The sequence below is a fragment of the Elgaria multicarinata genome, chromosome 17, assembly GCF_023053635.1.
Source record: "Elgaria multicarinata webbii isolate HBS135686 ecotype San Diego chromosome 17, rElgMul1.1.pri, whole genome shotgun sequence".
NCBI classification, from domain to species: Eukaryota; Metazoa; Chordata; class Lepidosauria; order Squamata; family Anguidae; genus Elgaria; species Elgaria multicarinata.
The window spans coordinates 21,970,657-21,989,014 of NC_086187.1; the positions used below are offsets into that span (position 1 = coordinate 21,970,657).

Here is an 18,358-nt window from a genome sequence, read left to right on the forward strand (position 1 = left end):
AGCAGGCTCAATGGCATAACCTTACCACAAGGTAGCATACAGCACAATCTGCAAGTTCAAGCTTGGCTTAGTGGACATTTTAACTGTTCCAATCTGGCTTCAATTTTCTTGCGCTATGAGGATTACTCACTCCTGGGATACAAGGGCAGGTATGCACCTACATGGAGCCACAGCAGTACAAATACCAGGAGAGTTAAAAGTCTTTGGGGAAAACAAGAGCTTGCTCCGAGGAAGGAAAGACACATAGCAGTGTTTCTCTTGTTGAAAGCAAGAGTAAACCCTCCTCAAGGTCTCAACTCTCATCTGGAGTCATGCACCCATGAGATCCCTCAAAACTAACTACCGTTCAGAATAGCTCTCCTTGAAAGCTGTCCCTCTACAACAGCCTTCCAAAGCCTGGTCCCTTCCAGCCTTTTTGGACTGCAACCCCCAGCATGCCTGACTATCGGTCACAGTGGCTGGGGCTGGTGGGACTTGAAGTCGAAACAGCTGAAGGACACCAAGCTGAAGAAGACTGCTGCTCCACAAGCAACTTTTGACACCAAAAGAAACCAGTCAAACTTGAAATACTCATCCTTTAATGAATGGTCAGTGATAACTTTGAGCTGGTTCTGTAGAATACAATTAAACAATATACTTAAAGGTTTCTCCAAAAAAAGAAAAGAAAAAGAAAGAGCTCACACCCCCTCCTGTGTTATATCGCTTCCTTTCATTGACATTCCATTATTGACTGGACTCTCACAGTGTTCCATTTCACTGCAGATCCATGTCTGAGGTGTAAAAAAGAACTGAGAATTCCCTTGATGCACCCGCGACATGTCATTTTTTTGTTTTAAAAATAAACTGCTTCCCAGGCACCACCACTTCAAGAAGGAAAAAAGTCGAATGTTACTGCGGGAGTCTTTAATACACTTTTTGTCTTTTGCCAGGTTTTCTCCTTTTTCCTGCCGCAATCATACGGCGTAGAGTTCATAAATCTTCTTTACACAGTACACCAGGGCCGCGAGTGCTATCGTGTTATGCAGTCTCTTTCTGTGCAGGTCGTCCTTTCTCACCAGGACCACGGGAGTGGAGGAGGTGAGCGTATGCAGGGGCAGGCGAGAAAGTTTATAGGCATTATACTCCACTTGGTACTTGCAGCAGGGGTCGAATTGCCAAGAGATCCCGTACAGGGTGCAGCAGGCTATGCTCAGCACGCCGGCCGGCAAGGAGATGTAGTGGGAATAATCTACGGGGAGGGCCAGCGGGGTGAGGAGGCAGGCCGTGCCGGCCAGCACGGCGGTCTTGTGCAGGCAGTTCCCAACCGTGATCCAGCGGGCCGTCTCGTCCCCAATACGCGTGGGTTCGATCACAATGTATTTGTACTGGGCCTCCAAGGCTTGCTCCAGCTCGTATTCAAACTGGTCCTGAGCGTTCTCACCATTGTAGATTTCATGAACAATGTAACAGTCCGTGGCAGACAAGGTGACCCTGTTGGAAGGAAAGGCAAGAGTTACTCAAGGCCTTCCTCTTGGGTCCTCCTCAGTCTTGGGGGTTTTGTTTTGTTTTTTAGCAGCTTTTTCCCCTTATAGGGGTGTCTGTGCACATATACAGTCATGATAGGGGTTACGTAAGAAGGGGTGTGTGTGTCTCAGATTCAACTCCTTGAGTATCCTTCATAATGCTCCCAGGTTGTGCACGGAGGAAATCAAAATTCTGCACTCAGAATTAGTCTAAGGAACACCTATTTTTCATAGTTCCTTTGAGCTGCAGTATTTCAGGTCTCACATTTTGAGATAAATTCAAGCATTAAGTAAGAAAAGGAACCTATGGAAATTAGCGGCTGAACTGCAAGACTCAGAGCAGTATAAGACACAGAAACCTCAATCTCTTGACAACTGAATGCCTTATCGAAGACCCTTTAAGTGAGAGATGCAATTCCCAAAATGCAAGATACACTGACAGGTGTTTAAGCTGCAGTGTTTCCCCTTTAATGTACATGAAAAAAGGGGTCTACAATCATTCCCCAATTGCTGCTCCCACATGTTTTCAAGGAAGACCCACAATTTACACGCCTCTGTGGCCTTCACCATTGATGCCACACCCCACGGAGATGGAGCAAGGTGGAAACCCATCAACCACAATATTCCTGAGCAATCTACGGCCAAGGAGGAATATCTTGGACATCACTGAAAGCATGTCTGAGACCATCAGTGGGGCAAATAAACACACACTAGAGTGAAATGTTAATATAAGGTGGGGTGGGGGAAAGATTTGAAAGATTTCCCACATTCCCTGCTGTTGAGCCAGGGAAAACGCCTGCACAATGGCTGTCAGTCAATTTGGAAATAATTCCAGTGACTGAGAGCGATGTTGTTTACTGGACTCTATGAAAGCGATGGACTAAGTGGGTATGTATTTTCTCAGAGGTTCCAAATCTGAAGACCCAGTGAATGGGCTCCCCCACCTGCTCACTGTGGGGCTTCTATTGAAAGAAAAGACAGCAACTAATGGAGACTCTTAAGAAAGTGGTCTAATACCCATTCTGCTGTCGCTAGAACCACCAGGGACTGGAGCACCCAGCTAGCATTGTGCTTGAGACACAGTGTCGATAATCAACTTAGCACATTTTAAAGTCACCATACTATGGGAGAGCTTTTTCCAGACTCAGAGGGATCCCACACAGCCAAAGGACACCTTTGTTCAAAACAGGACGGAACAAAGCTTTGGAGCAGCCGTGGACTCCGCACATTCATTTTCTAGACCTTCTCATCCCAAACAAAGGGAGGCTTTGTGTTGTGTGGAGTTTGTTTAGTGTCTGTCTGGAATAATGTTTGCATCAGTGACATTGGGAGGGAGAGGTTGAGCTTTCGCAGTGTGGCAAAACAACAAAAAACCCAACCCTTTCTAAGCAGAGCAAGGATGAGAATCTCAAGAAAAAATCCACAGAGGATATACATCTCCATGTGACAAGTCACATTAGCAATTTAAATAAAACTCCGCATTCCCCAGGTGGGGTGGCCCCACAGTGCCAAAGAACTTCCATACCTCCCTGAAAGCTGATTCACACCACCCAAAACCCCTGATTACTCTAATTAAGTCTGACGTCTGGGTATAAAACACAGCACCAGTGAAACTACAGGTAGAACAGAATATTGGCTATGGGAGTTTCATTGCCTGTTCACACATTTGAATCAACCCAGTGGGGAGAGGAAGAGAAAGACAGAATGTCTAGCAGTAGCTAAGAAACTATACTTCAGGAATGCAAGCTTTATTTATATACACACAGCTGGAATTAATTCATGGTGTCTACTCAGAGGCTTAGAAATTTGAATTACCCCCTTCTCTCAACCTCTGCGTGTGCATATGAATGCTCATAGTCATGTATATTAGGACTGCAGGCTATAATTGCTAGGTCGGTCTTCGTTAATTGGTTGAGGCTGATTTTAAATCAGAGCTGCAAGTTAAGGGCCCGCATTTATTATTTGAAGCCATTTTGATGGATCTCTGTAATAGGGAATGAAAAAGACTAACATTGGCTTTCTCTTAATAATAATAATAATAATAATAATAATAATAATAATAATAATAATAATTTCTTACCCGCCTCTCCCTTCGGATCAAGGTGGGGAACAACATTCATACAGGAATCAACACATCTTAAAAATTCCTGATTTTACATTGATCTGGGTAGGCCTGCCGGAAAAGGCTAATGATAAATGGTAGCTTTTTATTAATTATTTTGCCGTTTTACACTTCTTTCAGTATCACAAAAAGACACCTATAGTGAGGTAGGCACATTTAATCAACTGATAAGTTATGTATACTCACACAGTGCTGTGTTGTAGCACATCTTTGAATGCCTTTTGATTGAAATTACCAAAATATTGCAGTATCAATTTGCTGTTTAGACACAAAAGCGATTCTTTAAAAATAGTGGGGGGTGGGTGGGGGGTGGCCAGGCAGAGGAAATAGTACCTTCCAGTGGCACTTAGAGATAAACTCTTATTTCTAGGGCAGCCCTGGTGACTTGTCACATGGCCCAAGTATAAAAAGGCATATCAGAGGAATTACATGAGCTTTAGCATGTCATTACACTCCAGCAGTCCTACACCACAGGGGGTTTAGATCACCTTGCCTCAAGCTGGTAAGGTCAGCCCTGCCTGACACAGCCAAACGCAGATATTTAGCGGACCAACCTCCCCATCGGAAGATCCAGGCTCAAACACCATTGCGCTCCGCACAAAACGCTTCAGCGTTAACCATGGTTGAAGAATTCAGCATCACCGAACCAGTACGTGAGTTGACCAGACTGCTTGGGAAAGCTTGGCGCTGCAACAATAGGACGGGAACTGCAGACCAGAGCTGAGAGCAGCAAGAGATTTTCCCCTGAGTATCTATACGCACACTGCCACTGTCAGACCTTAGACTCAGCCCCTACATGCGAAACCACAGTCGGAGGGAGGGCAGGGAAAAGTCCATCACGAAGAACAGCGCAATAAATGTGAACAGAATTCACTCTGAACGGAAAGGCCACGTGTCCAGAGCCGAATAAGTAGCTTCCCCATGATGAACTTCGCCCACGACCAAATGTGTGAACGGTGTTTTAACTTTCACACGAGTGAGGCTGCAATCTGCCGTTATTCACAGAAAATGATATGTGCTCAAGCCCCAGCCATTGTTTTTATACACAGAGCAACATACTCCGTAGTCTTTGACCAAGACGTAAGAATGCTTTGCGTTTAAAGGGATGTTGTGACCATAACCTGGATCATTGGGTCTACATCAGAAAGAGGTGAGGATACAGCCTAAGGGGTGTGGGGTTAAAAACAAGTGGGACCTACAACAAAATGTTGCAGTGTGGAGTCGGCCATGCTTTCTTCAGCATGGGGTCAATACTTTAGTCTGTCATGCCTTCTTCCAGGATACTCCATTACATTCCCTCACCCCAGTTTTCTGTTTCCCCCTCCCCTTGCACAGCATCCCATGGTCACTGAGCATGCTCAGTCCCCATTGGGCTATCTGATCCCCCCCCCGCCCCAACCACCACCCCTTAGGGTTTTCCCCCTAATTTTTTTTTTGTACTTTTGCACACCTTGGGTTTCCACCTCCCTCTTGTGTGTGGACCCGTGTTGTTTTGGCTTTATAAGTGCCGGCACTCAGCGCTGAACATGGGAAATAAAGGGAATTATAATCAGTTTTCACTTTTTAATAAGTCAGACGCTTAATGAAGTCAGACACTTCATGCACATTATGCCCGTCATCTTCCAGCACATTTCCCATTTCACCCATGAGGATCTCTGCTCCTCAAATTCCACCAACCTCAACCAACTAATGGTCTACCCTTCCCTTACATTACTCCGTCCATTCTCCCTTACTGTATATGTGCGGAACTCCCTTCCCAAACATATACGTGGTATCACTGATCTCCCTTCAATTCCATCCTCAAACCCGCACCTCTTCTGCATGGCCTTTGGCTTACACCTTTATACCTTCCTCCCAACTTTAAGCCCATGCAAGTGCACTTACACATATTCTCCCCCCCCCCCCACTCCCTCACCCCCTCTTGCTGCCCGTCTTAGATTGCAAGCTCTTTCCCAGCAGGTAACTATCCATTTTACCTATATAGAGATGCACTGATGGCACTTTATAAACAAACCATCACCACTGTGTAAAGTAGGTCATTGTTATCCCCTTGCTATGAAGGGGGTGAAAGCAAAGGTGAGTTCAGAACCGAAGCATGATATGTACCAGGACTTCCTGGTACAGAGTTCAGCCTAAAACTGCAATCCTAAACCCACTTACCTGGGCATAAATCCCACTGAACTCAAGTGGGACATGTATAGGGCGGCACTGTTAGTCACTGTGCTACATGCACTCTCCTAGAGGTCAAAACGTCCTGAGAAATAGCATTTTTAGTTTAATGAACTAAACTAAACTCTAACCCTCCTTGCAGTTAAAGACAAATGTTTAAAACTGTCTAGGAAACGTTCAGATTTGTTGGAATGATTCTTAGACCTTCTTGTTGCAGTGGCTTTCCACGTCAGCTAGAACATATCCCCCAGGAACAGATGACATTCTGTTCTTTAAGCTCATGGTCACTGTGCATAAATGCACACAAGAACCTGCATTCAACTGTGGCACTTTGGCATAAGATGCTTTGATGTAGAGGCCGGCAATTCTCTCCCTCTGCTTCGTTAATAACACAATCCTATGTTTACTTGGAATGAAGTCCGACTGTGTTCAATGAGGCTTACTCCCACATAACTGTGCACAGGACTGCAACGTAACAGTCTTGAAGGGAAAAGTACATGCTAGTTGGATTCCTTCTCTAGTTCATTCAAATTCTCGTTTAGGTCGAAAACACAAATTCCTTCATTCAGCAGAAGAATGTGTTAACTGAGACACACAAACTATCCGTGTATGGATCAACTATTTCAGCAAAGGAAATTAGGGCTAGCCTTTTGCCTGGTCATATAATGGCCAGAGAACAATGCCTTGCATTTATATGGCTCTTTTTCAGTTTTCAAAGCACTTTACATACTGAAAGTTTTCATTTAGAACTGAATTAATTAACTGCTGGGGAAATTAAACCAATTATTTACAGCTCAAAATTGATGCAAGCTGGAGTATCGACGCGTCTTTAAGAGATCAAACAGTTCTCAGCTTTTATTAGAAACCCCACCCATAATCCAAACAGATATAAGTTTTATTTTAAATGGAAGGGGAGAAATTGGTATTAAAGGGCAAAAAAAGTTAATTCAGGGGGTTACCAGCTGCTAAATAGTCTAAGGCATGAGTGGGAAGAAGGTTCAGGTGATTTGCAGTAGACCAGTTGGGATTTCCAGTTCTCAATGGTTTAACAATAGCAAACACATCCTAAATTAGGCTAAAATCAAGAAAAGGTGGGGGTGGAAAAGAGGAGTAGATTTGTGTGTGAAAGGACTGATCTGCTCCAGTTCTGACACTGAAAACAAATTCCATAGCTGACAATGTGCTCAGAGGCACCTTGATCCTCAATTTTGGGTCTGTCTTCCCAAGCTACTATTTTGCACCTGGAACTAGTTAATGAAAAACATAGTAGATCCATTCAAGCCTGAAGTTTCCCCAAGGTGGTTCCCTCTATTGCCAAGTCAGACTATTAGCCCAACCTGATGCCCGTCAGATGTTTTGGCCTACAACAACCACCAGCCCCTGCTAACATGGCCCAAAACAACTGAAGGGCACAGAGCTGGGGAAATCTGGAGGTAGTATGATTAAATGCTCAGTTTGTACATGCTGCTGCTTCCAGGTTAGTGGGGTCCTTGCCCAAACATCTCCAAAAGCCTGGATCCAGCACTGTTCAGAGAATGCTTCGTTGCGTATGATCCCTGTTCTTTCTCCAGTCTTTAAGAGGGGGACTTTTTCTGGAATACTGCCTCATTATTAGACAACATCTGTGGGGGATAGGATGATAACAAGTTGCCTTATACCAAGCCAGACCATTGGTCCATCTAGCCCAGTATAGTCAACACTGACTGGCAGCAGGAGAGTTTCAGGCAGGACTCTTTCCCAGCTCTACTGGGAGATGCCAAAAATTCAACCTGGAACATTTTGCATGTAAAGCCTGTGCTCTTATCACTGTATGTGGAAACCCCTGCAGAACTGGAAGCCGTAATCAGATGGCAGCATGATGTAAATGAAAAAGAAGACCACTGCCGTCAATCAATATTTGACAACAGTAAAATAACATGAAATGAGAGGCAGTCTGTCAAAGCATCTGAATAGCCAATTGACTGGCTTCCCATGCCTTAGAAATGCTTCCCACAGGTTTGAGGTGCCAACCACATTATTAAATTTGACCAGGTTCCATCAAAACAAACAATATTTTATTCATTCGCTATTCCCATTTATTCCCCTGACATTAACCCCCTCATGTCAACAAGACTGCCTTTTAAACTAGCTTCCCAGAAGCAGTTTATTCTGAAAGCATCTTTAAAAAATGCTCACTGTTCTTATATAACCCAGTTCCAAGTAACAGGAATCAGAAATGAAGAGATGAAATGAAGAAATGAAGAGATGAAGAAATGAAGAGATCTACCATGAAGGATGCACAAAGCCTGCAGTTACCTGGTGATTAGGCCTGTTTTATATACAAATAGATTCTTGGCAGCAAAAGACACACAGATGTGGACACAATTTCAAGGTAGCCAGAGCCAGATATACCGTATTTCTTCGATTGTAAGATGCCATTGATTGTAAGACGCACACTAATTTCAGTACCACCAACAGAAAAAAAAAACCTAAGACACACCCCATTTTTAGAGATGTTTATATGGGGAAAAAGTGTGTCTTAGAATCAAAGAAATAGGGTAGGCATTTACAATTCTCCCAAGCTACAGAGGGCACAACACAGTGGGGCTTAGATGAGTTCAGACAGAAACAGAGGATTTGAACACACCACACGGTTTGTGAACAACCATTGTGTTTGTGAACACACCATATTGTTTGGATAGCATTGCAGATTAACACTTATTCTTGGTTAATGCAACCCAAGATTTACAAACCCACTTCAAACCACGGTTCCTCATCTTGGTTTGCAACCAATCCATAACCATGACTCATGTATTCATATGTAGTATGTTCTGTCTATGTAGGGACACTTCACACACTGGAGCTATATGCATTAGCTTCCCAAACCATGTACTTCAAGAAAAAACTTCTGCGCAGACTTCACATGTGAAGACCACGTATTTCAAGAAAAAAGATCCGTCTAAGGGGATTTTTTTTAAATTTGATAGATCACTGGTCCAGATTTTAATATTTTCTGACACTTCACTTACTAAGGGTAATATTCTTATTATTGTGACTCAGAAGCCTTGAGCTCTTTTCCAAATGAAGAGGGGCTCATTTCATCTGTCCCTTTTTTGATTCAAATATTTTTATATAACTTTTAAAGTATTTAATTTTCCTCTTGAATTTCAAAATAATGCTGCTTTTTCCCACCATCTGAAACCTTTCTTAAAATTAGTCAAACATCCTTATTCTGCCCTCCTGGGAAAGAATGCAGCAAGCAACAATAAAAGTTAGGGAAGCTTGCCAGAAGCTTTGGAACTGGCCAGCAGAAGAGCTAGAAGTTGAAACTTACAGGTAAGACTGTTGCTTTGTAACTACTAATCTTTTAGAAGCTAACTCTTAATGGAGAGAAGATAATTTAAGTCTCAGAAGACTGAACTCCAAATCTTAGCCCCATTAAGATACTTTATTTGAGAAGTAGGCAGGATACTCTGACAGAGCTCTGAGGAAATGTTTTGTTCCACCTCATTCCAGTGTCCAAAGAAGCAAAGTCAGAGCTAATGGCCAAAGGAGGTAAACTGCCAAAGCCAACAGCCATTGGATTAATTCAGTGCCAGCTCCGACCTGCACCTTCCAAATCCAGAACAATGCATCAACGCCCTAAAAACACAAATCACTCAACCAGGACTAACAGTTGTGCACCAAGAGGTCACTCTCAGAGGACTTTAGGGGAGCATTTGCAGCCCTTCAAAAATAGATTTTAAGAGCATCCAAGAACATTTTGTACGAGGAGGCTCAGTCACCTCCAGGCCTAACATCTGGGAAGGGTGAAAGCCTCCTCTAAGTTGAGGGCCGATTTACAGTGACCTTCCCTCGCCACTGGCTTGCTGGCTCTCTATTCCAACAGTGTGTGGGGGGGGGGAAGGGGGGCTTGTCCCCACACGCTACTGAGCTGCACCGTTTGCTCCGAGCCCAGAACCTGCGGTGCAGCTGGACTCTGCCCTGCTTTTACCCAAGCACACACTTCACACGCTGATGCCGTCCAGGGCAATTGCTAGCCTTGACGCCCCCGATATCACCTCCCCATCGCCCCCAATATCACCTCCCCATCCCCATCGTTCCCCACACTCGCTTGACCTCTCTTCCCTGCACCTCCCACCCCAGCCACCCCTTCCTCCAGGTGCTCTGCAGCCCTCACCCTTCCTTGCACCCAGGTCATTCTCACCCCTTCCCCTCCCCTCCAAACTCCTTAACTCCCCTTCTGAAAGACTAACTCACAGCATCTCCTTCTGCCCAAAGCCCCTCATTCCCCCCACCCCGCCCCACGGCAGAGATGACTCCGGTATCTGCTACCTCATTCGCTCCTGCAGCTTTCAAACTATGTGACTATCTGGTAGTGACATGGATTAAATCCCGGCTGCCCTAATAATGGTCTTTGCCATGCTTTCACTCCCCCCACTCCGCAAACAACTTTCTCTGGGGTCACCCCTGTGTCCCCTGACCTCACCCGGGTGTCCCCCAACTCCCTTGGTGTCCCCGAAACCCGCTCCTGACCTCACCCATGGTGTCCCCTAGACCTCCCTGACCTCGTCCCTGGTGCCCCCTACGCCCCCCCCCGACCTCACCCTAATCGCAATCCTTTGCCCCCCACCCACCCTCCTTTCCTCCTCCCCTCTTTCCACCAAGGCCAAGAGCTTCTGCACCTCCCCCCCGCCCCCAACCCCACCCCACCCAATCCCAAGCAGGGCCCCACGGCCCCCTCTCCCCCTTCCCCGTGGGCTCCCTTCGAGCGGCCCTTCCCAGCGCAAGGCTCCCACCTCCCAACTCCACCCGCCCACGGCTCACATTTTTGAGGGGAAAGTGAGGGCCCTGGAGGCTCAGTCCCCTTTGTCCCCGCAGGGCCCGAGGCCTAGCCCGAAGGAGAGGGGCGGAAGGAGCAGGAGGAGGAGCCCAGCGGCCCAGGCAAGGCCTGAGGGTGGGGGGCCCGGGAGGGCCAGGCCTCCACTCACCTCTCCCTAGCGCCGGCGCCACCTCCGCTGGAGCTGCCGGGACCCGCGCGCCTCCTTCCCCACGCCGCCATCTTGGAGAGAGAGAGACTCGCTTCGCAAATGTCTCCGCCAAAAGTCGGGGCGGGCTGGGGGTGGGGGGTGGGGGAGGAAGGGAAGGGCGCGCGCGGTGCGGTGGGCGGGAGGGGGGTGTTAGAAAAGGGAGAAAGGGAACGGGTGGAACGCCCCGCGAGGCCTGGCGGGAAACGTAGTCCAGGGGGAGAGAGGCGGGGACGGGAGAGGCGACTCAGGGAGGGAAAAAAAGGGGGGCGGGGGCGAGAGAAGCGGGAAAGCTTCCCGCTCCACGCTCGAACCACAAGCCCCAGAGTGCCTGGCGGCGTGCCGGAGCGGCCCGGGTGCTCATGGGGGATGTAGTCACAGTGTAGCTAGGGGAAGGCGAGAGGAGTGGGGAAAGCGACTACGGTTCCCAGGAAGCAACGGGGCAAGAGCCTCTCGCGGCTCAACGTGGGGTTGGGAAGGCATCGTTTACTAACGCTGGGAAAGGAAGGTGGGGGCGAGGGTCCTGCCCCGCCCCTTCCAGGCAAGCTGGCCAATCACAGCCTGCGCCTTGCAGAACTCTCGTCCTCTGTCCCTCTAGGCGAAGAATCTGGTTTTGCAGAGAGTTGCCCGGGAAGCGAGACTCGCTCAGTTCAACGCACAGCCCCGCGGCTGCACGCTTACCGCCCGATCCACGCACGCCCACGTGCGACTGCCTTTACCCCCGAGGCCATTTCCAAAGATTCCCGTGGAACTGCACCAGCTAATGTCATTAGGGTCACACGGAGTTCTATAGGCACCGACTGTTTCTCTTTGCAGCCCAGGATTGGTTGCTCTTGACTGGCCGTGGCTCAAGCATTGCATCATCGAAAAGGAGCGTGGTGTAGTGGTTAGAGTGTTGGGCTGGGAGTCGGGTGAACCGAGTTCATGGGCCAGATCTACACCAAGCAGAATAAAACACTTTGAAAACGTTTTGAAAACTATGTGGAGTGTGTCCTGGGCCCCAACAGTTGTCAAAACTGTTATAACCCGTTTTAAAGCAGTAGTGTAGATCCTGCCCATGTCCCCACACCCTGCCATAGAAGCCCACAAGCAGAATATGAGCCAACAGTGTGATGTGGCTGCAGAAAAGAGCAAATGCTATTTTGGGCTGCATTAATAGAAGTATAGCTTCCAAATCGCCTGAAGTACTCGTTCCCCTCTGTTCGGCCCTGGTTAGGCCTCGTCTAGAGTATTGTGTCCAGTTCTGGGCTCCACAATTCAAGAAGGACGCAGACAAGCTGGAGGGCAACCAGGAGAATCAGGGGTCTGGAAACAAAGCCCTATGAAGAGAAACTGAAAGAACTGGGCATGTTTAGCCTGGAGAAGAGAAGATGGAGGGGAGGCATGAGAGCACTCTTCAAATACTTCAAATCTCTTCTTGATCCTCCCAGAGTGCAGGACATGGAATAATGGGCTCAAGTTACAGGAAGCCAGATTCCGGCTGGACATCAGGAAAAACTTCCTGACTGTTAGAGCAGTACGACAATGGAACCAGTTACCTAGGGAGGTGGTGGGCTCTCCCACACTAGAGCCCTTCAAGAGGCAGCTGGGCAACCATCTGTCAAGTATGCTTTAGGGTGGATTCAAGCACTGAGCAGAGGTTTGGACTTGATGGCCTTATAGGCCCCTTCCAACTCTACTATTCTATGACTCACAGGGTTGTTGAGAGGACGAGGATTATGTATGCTGCCTTGGGTTCCTTGCAGGAAAAAAAATGGGATATAAATATAATATATAAATTTGTAATATAATATTATAAATTTCTGCTAAAATATTGCAGCAGCTACTGATGAACGAAGAAGCTGAAATGTTTAACACTAAATATAATTTGAAACTACTCTGTTGGACTTTTAAAATATAATTTTAAGCTATTCTATTTGGATGTTTGGTCTGCTTTATTGAAGTTTAGATTTTGTTGGAAGTTTATGTATAGCTCTTAAAAATCTGTGTTCTTATATATACGTTTTGTATTTCTGCATTGAAATTGATATATTCAAATAGTTTTCCAATTCTACAGTGGGTGTGTGGGTGGGTCTGGTGACCAGAACTGTACATGGTATTCCAAGTGTGGCCATACCACAGACCTGATCTATTCTCCAGAACTCCCAACAAAGCAATGGATTTTGCCTGAGGAGTTCTGCTTAGCTACAGAGTTGCATTCAAGGATCCTCTCCTGCAAGGGTGGAAAACCCATGGCTCCCTTCAAACCTAGCCAGCATAGCCAATGGTGAGGATGATGGGAGTTGTAGTCCTATAACATTTGGAGAGGCACACCTTCCCAGTTGTTGCTTTCTCTGGGATTTCACCTCCTTTGCTTAAATGGCTTGGGGATTGTAAGTATTTGCATAATGGAGACTGTCCATAAAATGACCATTTTATGACCATTTAAAAATCGCTTTAACCCCTTCCCATCTCAGTGTGTAATTCCAACACAGCCCATTTCACCACACACACCCCAAAGTGTATCACATAAAATAACTGAACCCAGAGTTCATGTTTCTCCTGCCATGTGGCAACCCTAAACACACTTACTAGAGAGTAAGCCTCATTGAGGTTAATGGAACTTACCTGTAAGTAAATGCACACAAGATTGTGCTGTTAAGGAACTTCTTCTATTAGTATTATTTTTTAAATCAAGGAACATAGGAAATCCTCATGGTATTTTTGTCCTTTCCGCAACCAAATGCTGTAACTTTGCAGAGAGAAGGTACTTACCTTGCTGCTCTCCAGGAAAAAGTCTTGGCCGGACCATATCATTTTGTCGCTCTGACAGCCTCTGGGGCAAAAGATATTTGGCCTCACCATGTGCAGAGTCAGGTGAATCTGTCTCCTTGCAAAGACTTCACAATGTCTCCACATGCTAGAATCCATCACTTTTTGGATTCATCAGCATCATCTTCATATGTTGACTTTCCCAGAACTTGTAGAGCAGCAGAGCTGTTGCCCTCCAGATGTTGTCCATCACCCCACACCATTGGCCATGCTGACAGCTGGATGGGGATCGGAGTCCAACAACATCTGGCAGTCCACATCTGTAAATCCCAATGCATGTAAATCCCAGCCATAGACATTTTTGCACTTGAAATAAAAATGACAATGACGGTCTGTCGTGTGCTGGCTTTTTAAAGAGACCAGAGGCAGAGAAATGGCATCCCAGCCCTGAAATCCTCTGTCCAAATTGCTCCATATAATTCCACCTAAGGATGACCCTGACACCTTATAGGACTTTAGGGCTTTTTATCACTAGGATGCAAAAACTGGTCAGTTTTCTTCCAGGGTTAGGAAAAGCTGCTCCTTCAGTTTTTAATCTGTGGCCCCTGTACATACCAATGCCGGGGCAAGGGATTTATAGCCACTAACAATCCTTCACACCCTTTAAATAAAACCCTTCAGCACAATGAGAATTGCTTCTGACCTCACCTCAGTTCAGTTCCCTTCTAACTGCCCCACTCAACAGCCACAGAACTCTCAGGAATGAGAATTCCATCTCTTAAAAACACAAAATGTTGGCTCATATCAGCTGCTCTAAAAGCAGAGGTGTTCAACCTGAGATCTGTGGTCAGAATCATTGAGTTGGAAGGGGCCTATAAGGCCACGGAGTCCAACCCCTCTGATCAATGCAGGAATCCACCCTAAAGCATACTTCACAGATGGTTGTCCAGCTGCCTCTTAAAGGCCTCTAGTGTGGGAGAGCCCACAACCTCCCTTGGGAACTGGTTCCATTGTAGTACTGCTCTAACAATCAGGAAGTTTTTCCTGATGGCCAGCCAGAATCTGACTTCCTGTAACTTGAGCCCATGATTCCGTGTCCTGCACTCTGGTAGGATCGAGAAGAGATCCTGGCCCTCCTCTGTGTGACAACCTTTCAAGTATTTGAAGAGTGCTATCATGTCTCCCCTCCATCTTCTCTTCTCCAGGCTAAACATGCCCAGTTCTTTCAGTCTCTCTTCATAGGGCTTTGTTTCCAGATCCCTGATCATCCTCGTTGCCCTCCTCTGAACATGCTCCAGCTTGTCTGTGTCCTTCTTGAAGTGTGGTGCCCAGAACTGGACGCAATACTCTAGATGAGGCCTAACCAGGGCCGAATAGAGAGGAACCAGTACCTCACGTGATTTGGAAGCTATACTTCTATTAATGCAGCCCAAAATAGCATTTGCTTTTTTTGCAGCCAAATCCAGTCCTATGAAGTTTCCCAGATCGCTGTGTCTCCTTCCCCTAGTGCCATCCATTTGTCTAGATGTTTCCCGGCATTTGCACGGGTGTGTTTTTCCCCCCCTCATTCTAAAAGGCTTAGTTACTGGCAGCAAGATCTTTAAGCTACGATATGCTGGTATTTTCTCTATTTTGGGGGGGACACCGTGGCTTAGCGTGTCATGCGAACCATTCCTAACCATGGTGGCTACATAACCATGGTTTAAACAGGCTCACTAACCATTTGTTGCAAAACCATGGCTTAAGAGTGTTGCCTGAACTGGTCCATCATGTCTAACTTGGAGTAACCATGTTGACAGACTATGCTTCCCGATTCACGTCAATGCAGCAGCCTGTTCCCACCCACCCCAATTCTCTAGAAACACTCCAGACCTGCGGGAAACACTGCCAGGAAGTAGCTCTGCCAATGTGGTCAGGCTGGCCTAGACGTTACTTCCTCCACCCAGCTGCATCCATAGAGACATTTGATGTGAAGAGTTTTTAGAGCTCCTGAACCAGGCCTTCCCGTTATTGCATTTGCATTAACAGAAGCTTTAGACGCTAGCTGAGATCGCGTGTGTTACAGCTGCCATGTCAGCCTGGCACTGCTATGCGGAATAGTTTTGAGCAGTTGCCCGCAGATGGCTGCAACATGAGAATCAGGTCAAAGGCAAAGCAGTGGTGTAGAGTCCCTGAAGATGATAATGTAGAAGTTCAAACGAAAGCGTCTGGAAGTTCAAGACGTCTGATTGATGTCAATATTCATATCGCTACTGTACTAGTGGCTAAAGGTTGTTACAACTAGCTGTACAACCATAGCTGAGGCTCTCTGGGCGGTTTACATTGGATAAAAACACTTAAAAACAATATACAAAAATTTAAAATCATAAAAACATACAATTTAAAACCACAAAAACATACAAAAACAAACCCAGGCTAATTACATATTGCTAAATGTCTGGGAGAAGAGAAAAGTCATGACCTGGCGCCGAAAAGAGAACAATGTTGGCGCCAAGCGGGCCTCGTCGGGGAGATTGTTCCACAATTGAGGGGGCCACCACAGAAAAGGCCCACTCTCCTGTTGCCGTCCTCTGAGCTTCCCTCAGAGTAGGCACTAGGAGGAGGACCTTGGATGTTGAGCGCTATGTACGGGTAGGTTCATGTCAGGAGAGGTGTTCCATCAGGTATTGTGGTCCCAAGCCATGTAAGGCTTTATAGGTTAAAACCAGCACCTTGAATCGGGCATGGAAACATACAGGCAGCCAAGGCAAGTGGGCCAGAGTGAGTCTTATATTTGTGTGTGTGTGTATCAGCCTTTCCCAGGGGACTGCGGCCTATATTTGTCTTTTATCTGCCCATGCGGCTGTAGATGGCTCTTCACTAAAGCCAGAGTAAACACCTTGCAGTTAACGGAGCTTAAAAGATGCTATTGCAGCCAACTCAGGGCGAATAAACCTTGTCTAGCTGGATGCCAGGAGCTAGAGGATTTGGCTCGTTTTTTTCTGGACTGCCCACTGTATTTAGATTTGTGGGCTCGGTTTCTTGACCCTCTTACTGCTGGTATTAGAGATGACTCCCCTTTAAATGAAATTTCATTCTCATGGGCTGCGACAGATTATTATGTGTCAAAGCATATTGCTAAATTGGTTAACCTAGTTTTAGGGGAGAGGAAGTCTCTAAATTCGATAGATGATAATGCAGGTCGCTGAGCTGTTTTAATTAATTTAGGTCGAATCTTATGGGATGCACCCTGGGTACTCGTAAGCCTCCGAATTTGGGAGACTTATGAGTATCCTTTGCAGAGTGGGAGGCTAGAAGAGAGGCTTTGGGTTGGGGTAGGAAAGGAGGCCAGGTTTTCTTGTATGGTCTCCTTAGTCTCATCTCCTCCCTGCCCCTGGGAATGCCTCCTTTTCTCCATCTCCGTTTTGGAAGTGGGGAGAGGTAGCCGTCAGGGTTCTCTCCATTCTGGCTATGCGAGAGAGCGGAAGGGGAGCATGGTTTCCTGGCTGCCAGTTCAGACCCCAGTCTACAAGCTCGGAGCCAGGAAACTGAACAATGTTGTTTACCCCCACCCTTGGGGACGTAGGATTGCTCCCTTAATAATATGTGGTGCATAAATCAGTTGCTGAGGGTTTGTTAAATTATGATTGCTTAGTTACTATGCTTAGTTTGATTCTTTGGTATGCTGGCATTTTGTATTTTCATGTTCTTAGTCCGATGTATAGCCAAACGCCTGGTCGGCTAGCGAGTAATAAACTGAACCTGAACTAGAAGTTCATACTTCATGAACTTCCTCATGTTGGGCAGATTCACACATACAGCAGCATTTGATAACCGGTAGCAGAATGTGTTGAACCTGACTGCCGAGAAAGTGTCTTGCCGAGTTGACATCAGGTGATGCAACATCTCTTATTTTTATATCTGCGATTGAGCCATGAGACCGAAGTCACTACTTGCTATTACAATTATTGAATTACAAAAATGCCGTATCTGGACCCATCCATTGCCTCTTCTTGTGCCTCTGGGCCTCTTTGGACCTTATTTGCTTTGTGGAAAGTACAAGTGAGATCTTCAGCAAAATATTGGAGTGCTCCAATTCAGGTTTCCAGTCAGCCAGCCATGCCATCTTTCACGATACTCTATTACGTTTCCAATCCCTCCCTGTTCAACTTTCCTCTTGTCAGTCAGCATTATACGGGCATGGAGCATGCGCAATCCTCACTGGGTTATTTTGGGGTTTTGTTCCTTAATTTTTTTTGACAGTTTTTGTTTGTTTACTTATGCAAACCATGGGGATACTGCTAAAGCCTACTGTGTGTGTGGCAGGGAAAAGGGTGTGTGTGGGCTATGTAAGGATCAACATAGTTATTACTGAACAGAATTTCAGCATTTGCAAAGGAGCATCATATGACAATTGCCAACCAGATGCATTGACCCTAGCCTAGTTTCATTGCCAAGCAGAGCAAGAGGGTGGGATAGAGCTACAGGGAAATCTCAAGAGCTGGGTGAAGTTTCTTTCTTGGCACAGAAAAGGCTCACCTTACCTTGAAATTGCACATTCTCAGGAATGTGGAATGACTACATATTGTTAATATTTATACCTGTACATTTCCAACTACAAGCTCCTGCGGGCCATTTCTTACATTGCCACGGAGTATTTGCCCAGAGATTCCAAGCCAATCCTGTCTCTCTGTACAGGTGCATCTATCTAAGGTGATCATGGTGTTGGACTGATAGACTCAAACCAAGGAGAATAGGAGACTGGAAAGGCCAGGATACAAGCTATTCTGAGGCTTCCTTCTCTCCTTCCCTCCCAGCTAGATGGGCAA

The 18,358-nt window shown here is 46.3% G+C and overlaps 1 protein-coding gene across 1 annotated transcript; it reads right to left on the reverse strand.

The window, feature by feature from the left end:
* Positions 1-561: 561 nt before the first annotated feature.
* Positions 562-10,886, reverse strand: TMEM11 (transmembrane protein 11). The gene is made up of 2 exons (XM_063142951.1): positions 10,764-10,886; positions 562-1,470 (listed from the first exon to the last, which is right to left on the reverse strand). Exons 1-2 carry the CDS (start codon positions 10,832-10,834, stop codon positions 954-956), a joined length of 588 nt encoding a protein of 195 aa, XP_062999021.1. The 5' UTR covers positions 10,835-10,886; the 3' UTR covers positions 562-953.
* Between the last annotated feature and the right edge of the window lie 7,472 nt (positions 10,887-18,358).

What these genes read in the sequence shown, in the direction of transcription:
- TMEM11 (XM_063142951.1), bottom strand. Translation starts at nt 10,834, where the DNA reads ATGGCGGCGTGGGGAAGGAGGCGCGCGGGTCCCGGCAGCTCCAGCGGA. An exon ending in GGCGCCGGCGCTAGGGAGAG is followed by an intron (nt 1,471 to 10,763) that starts GTGAGTGGAGGC and finishes TCCTTCCAACAG; the next exon opens with GGTCACCTTGTCTGCCACGG.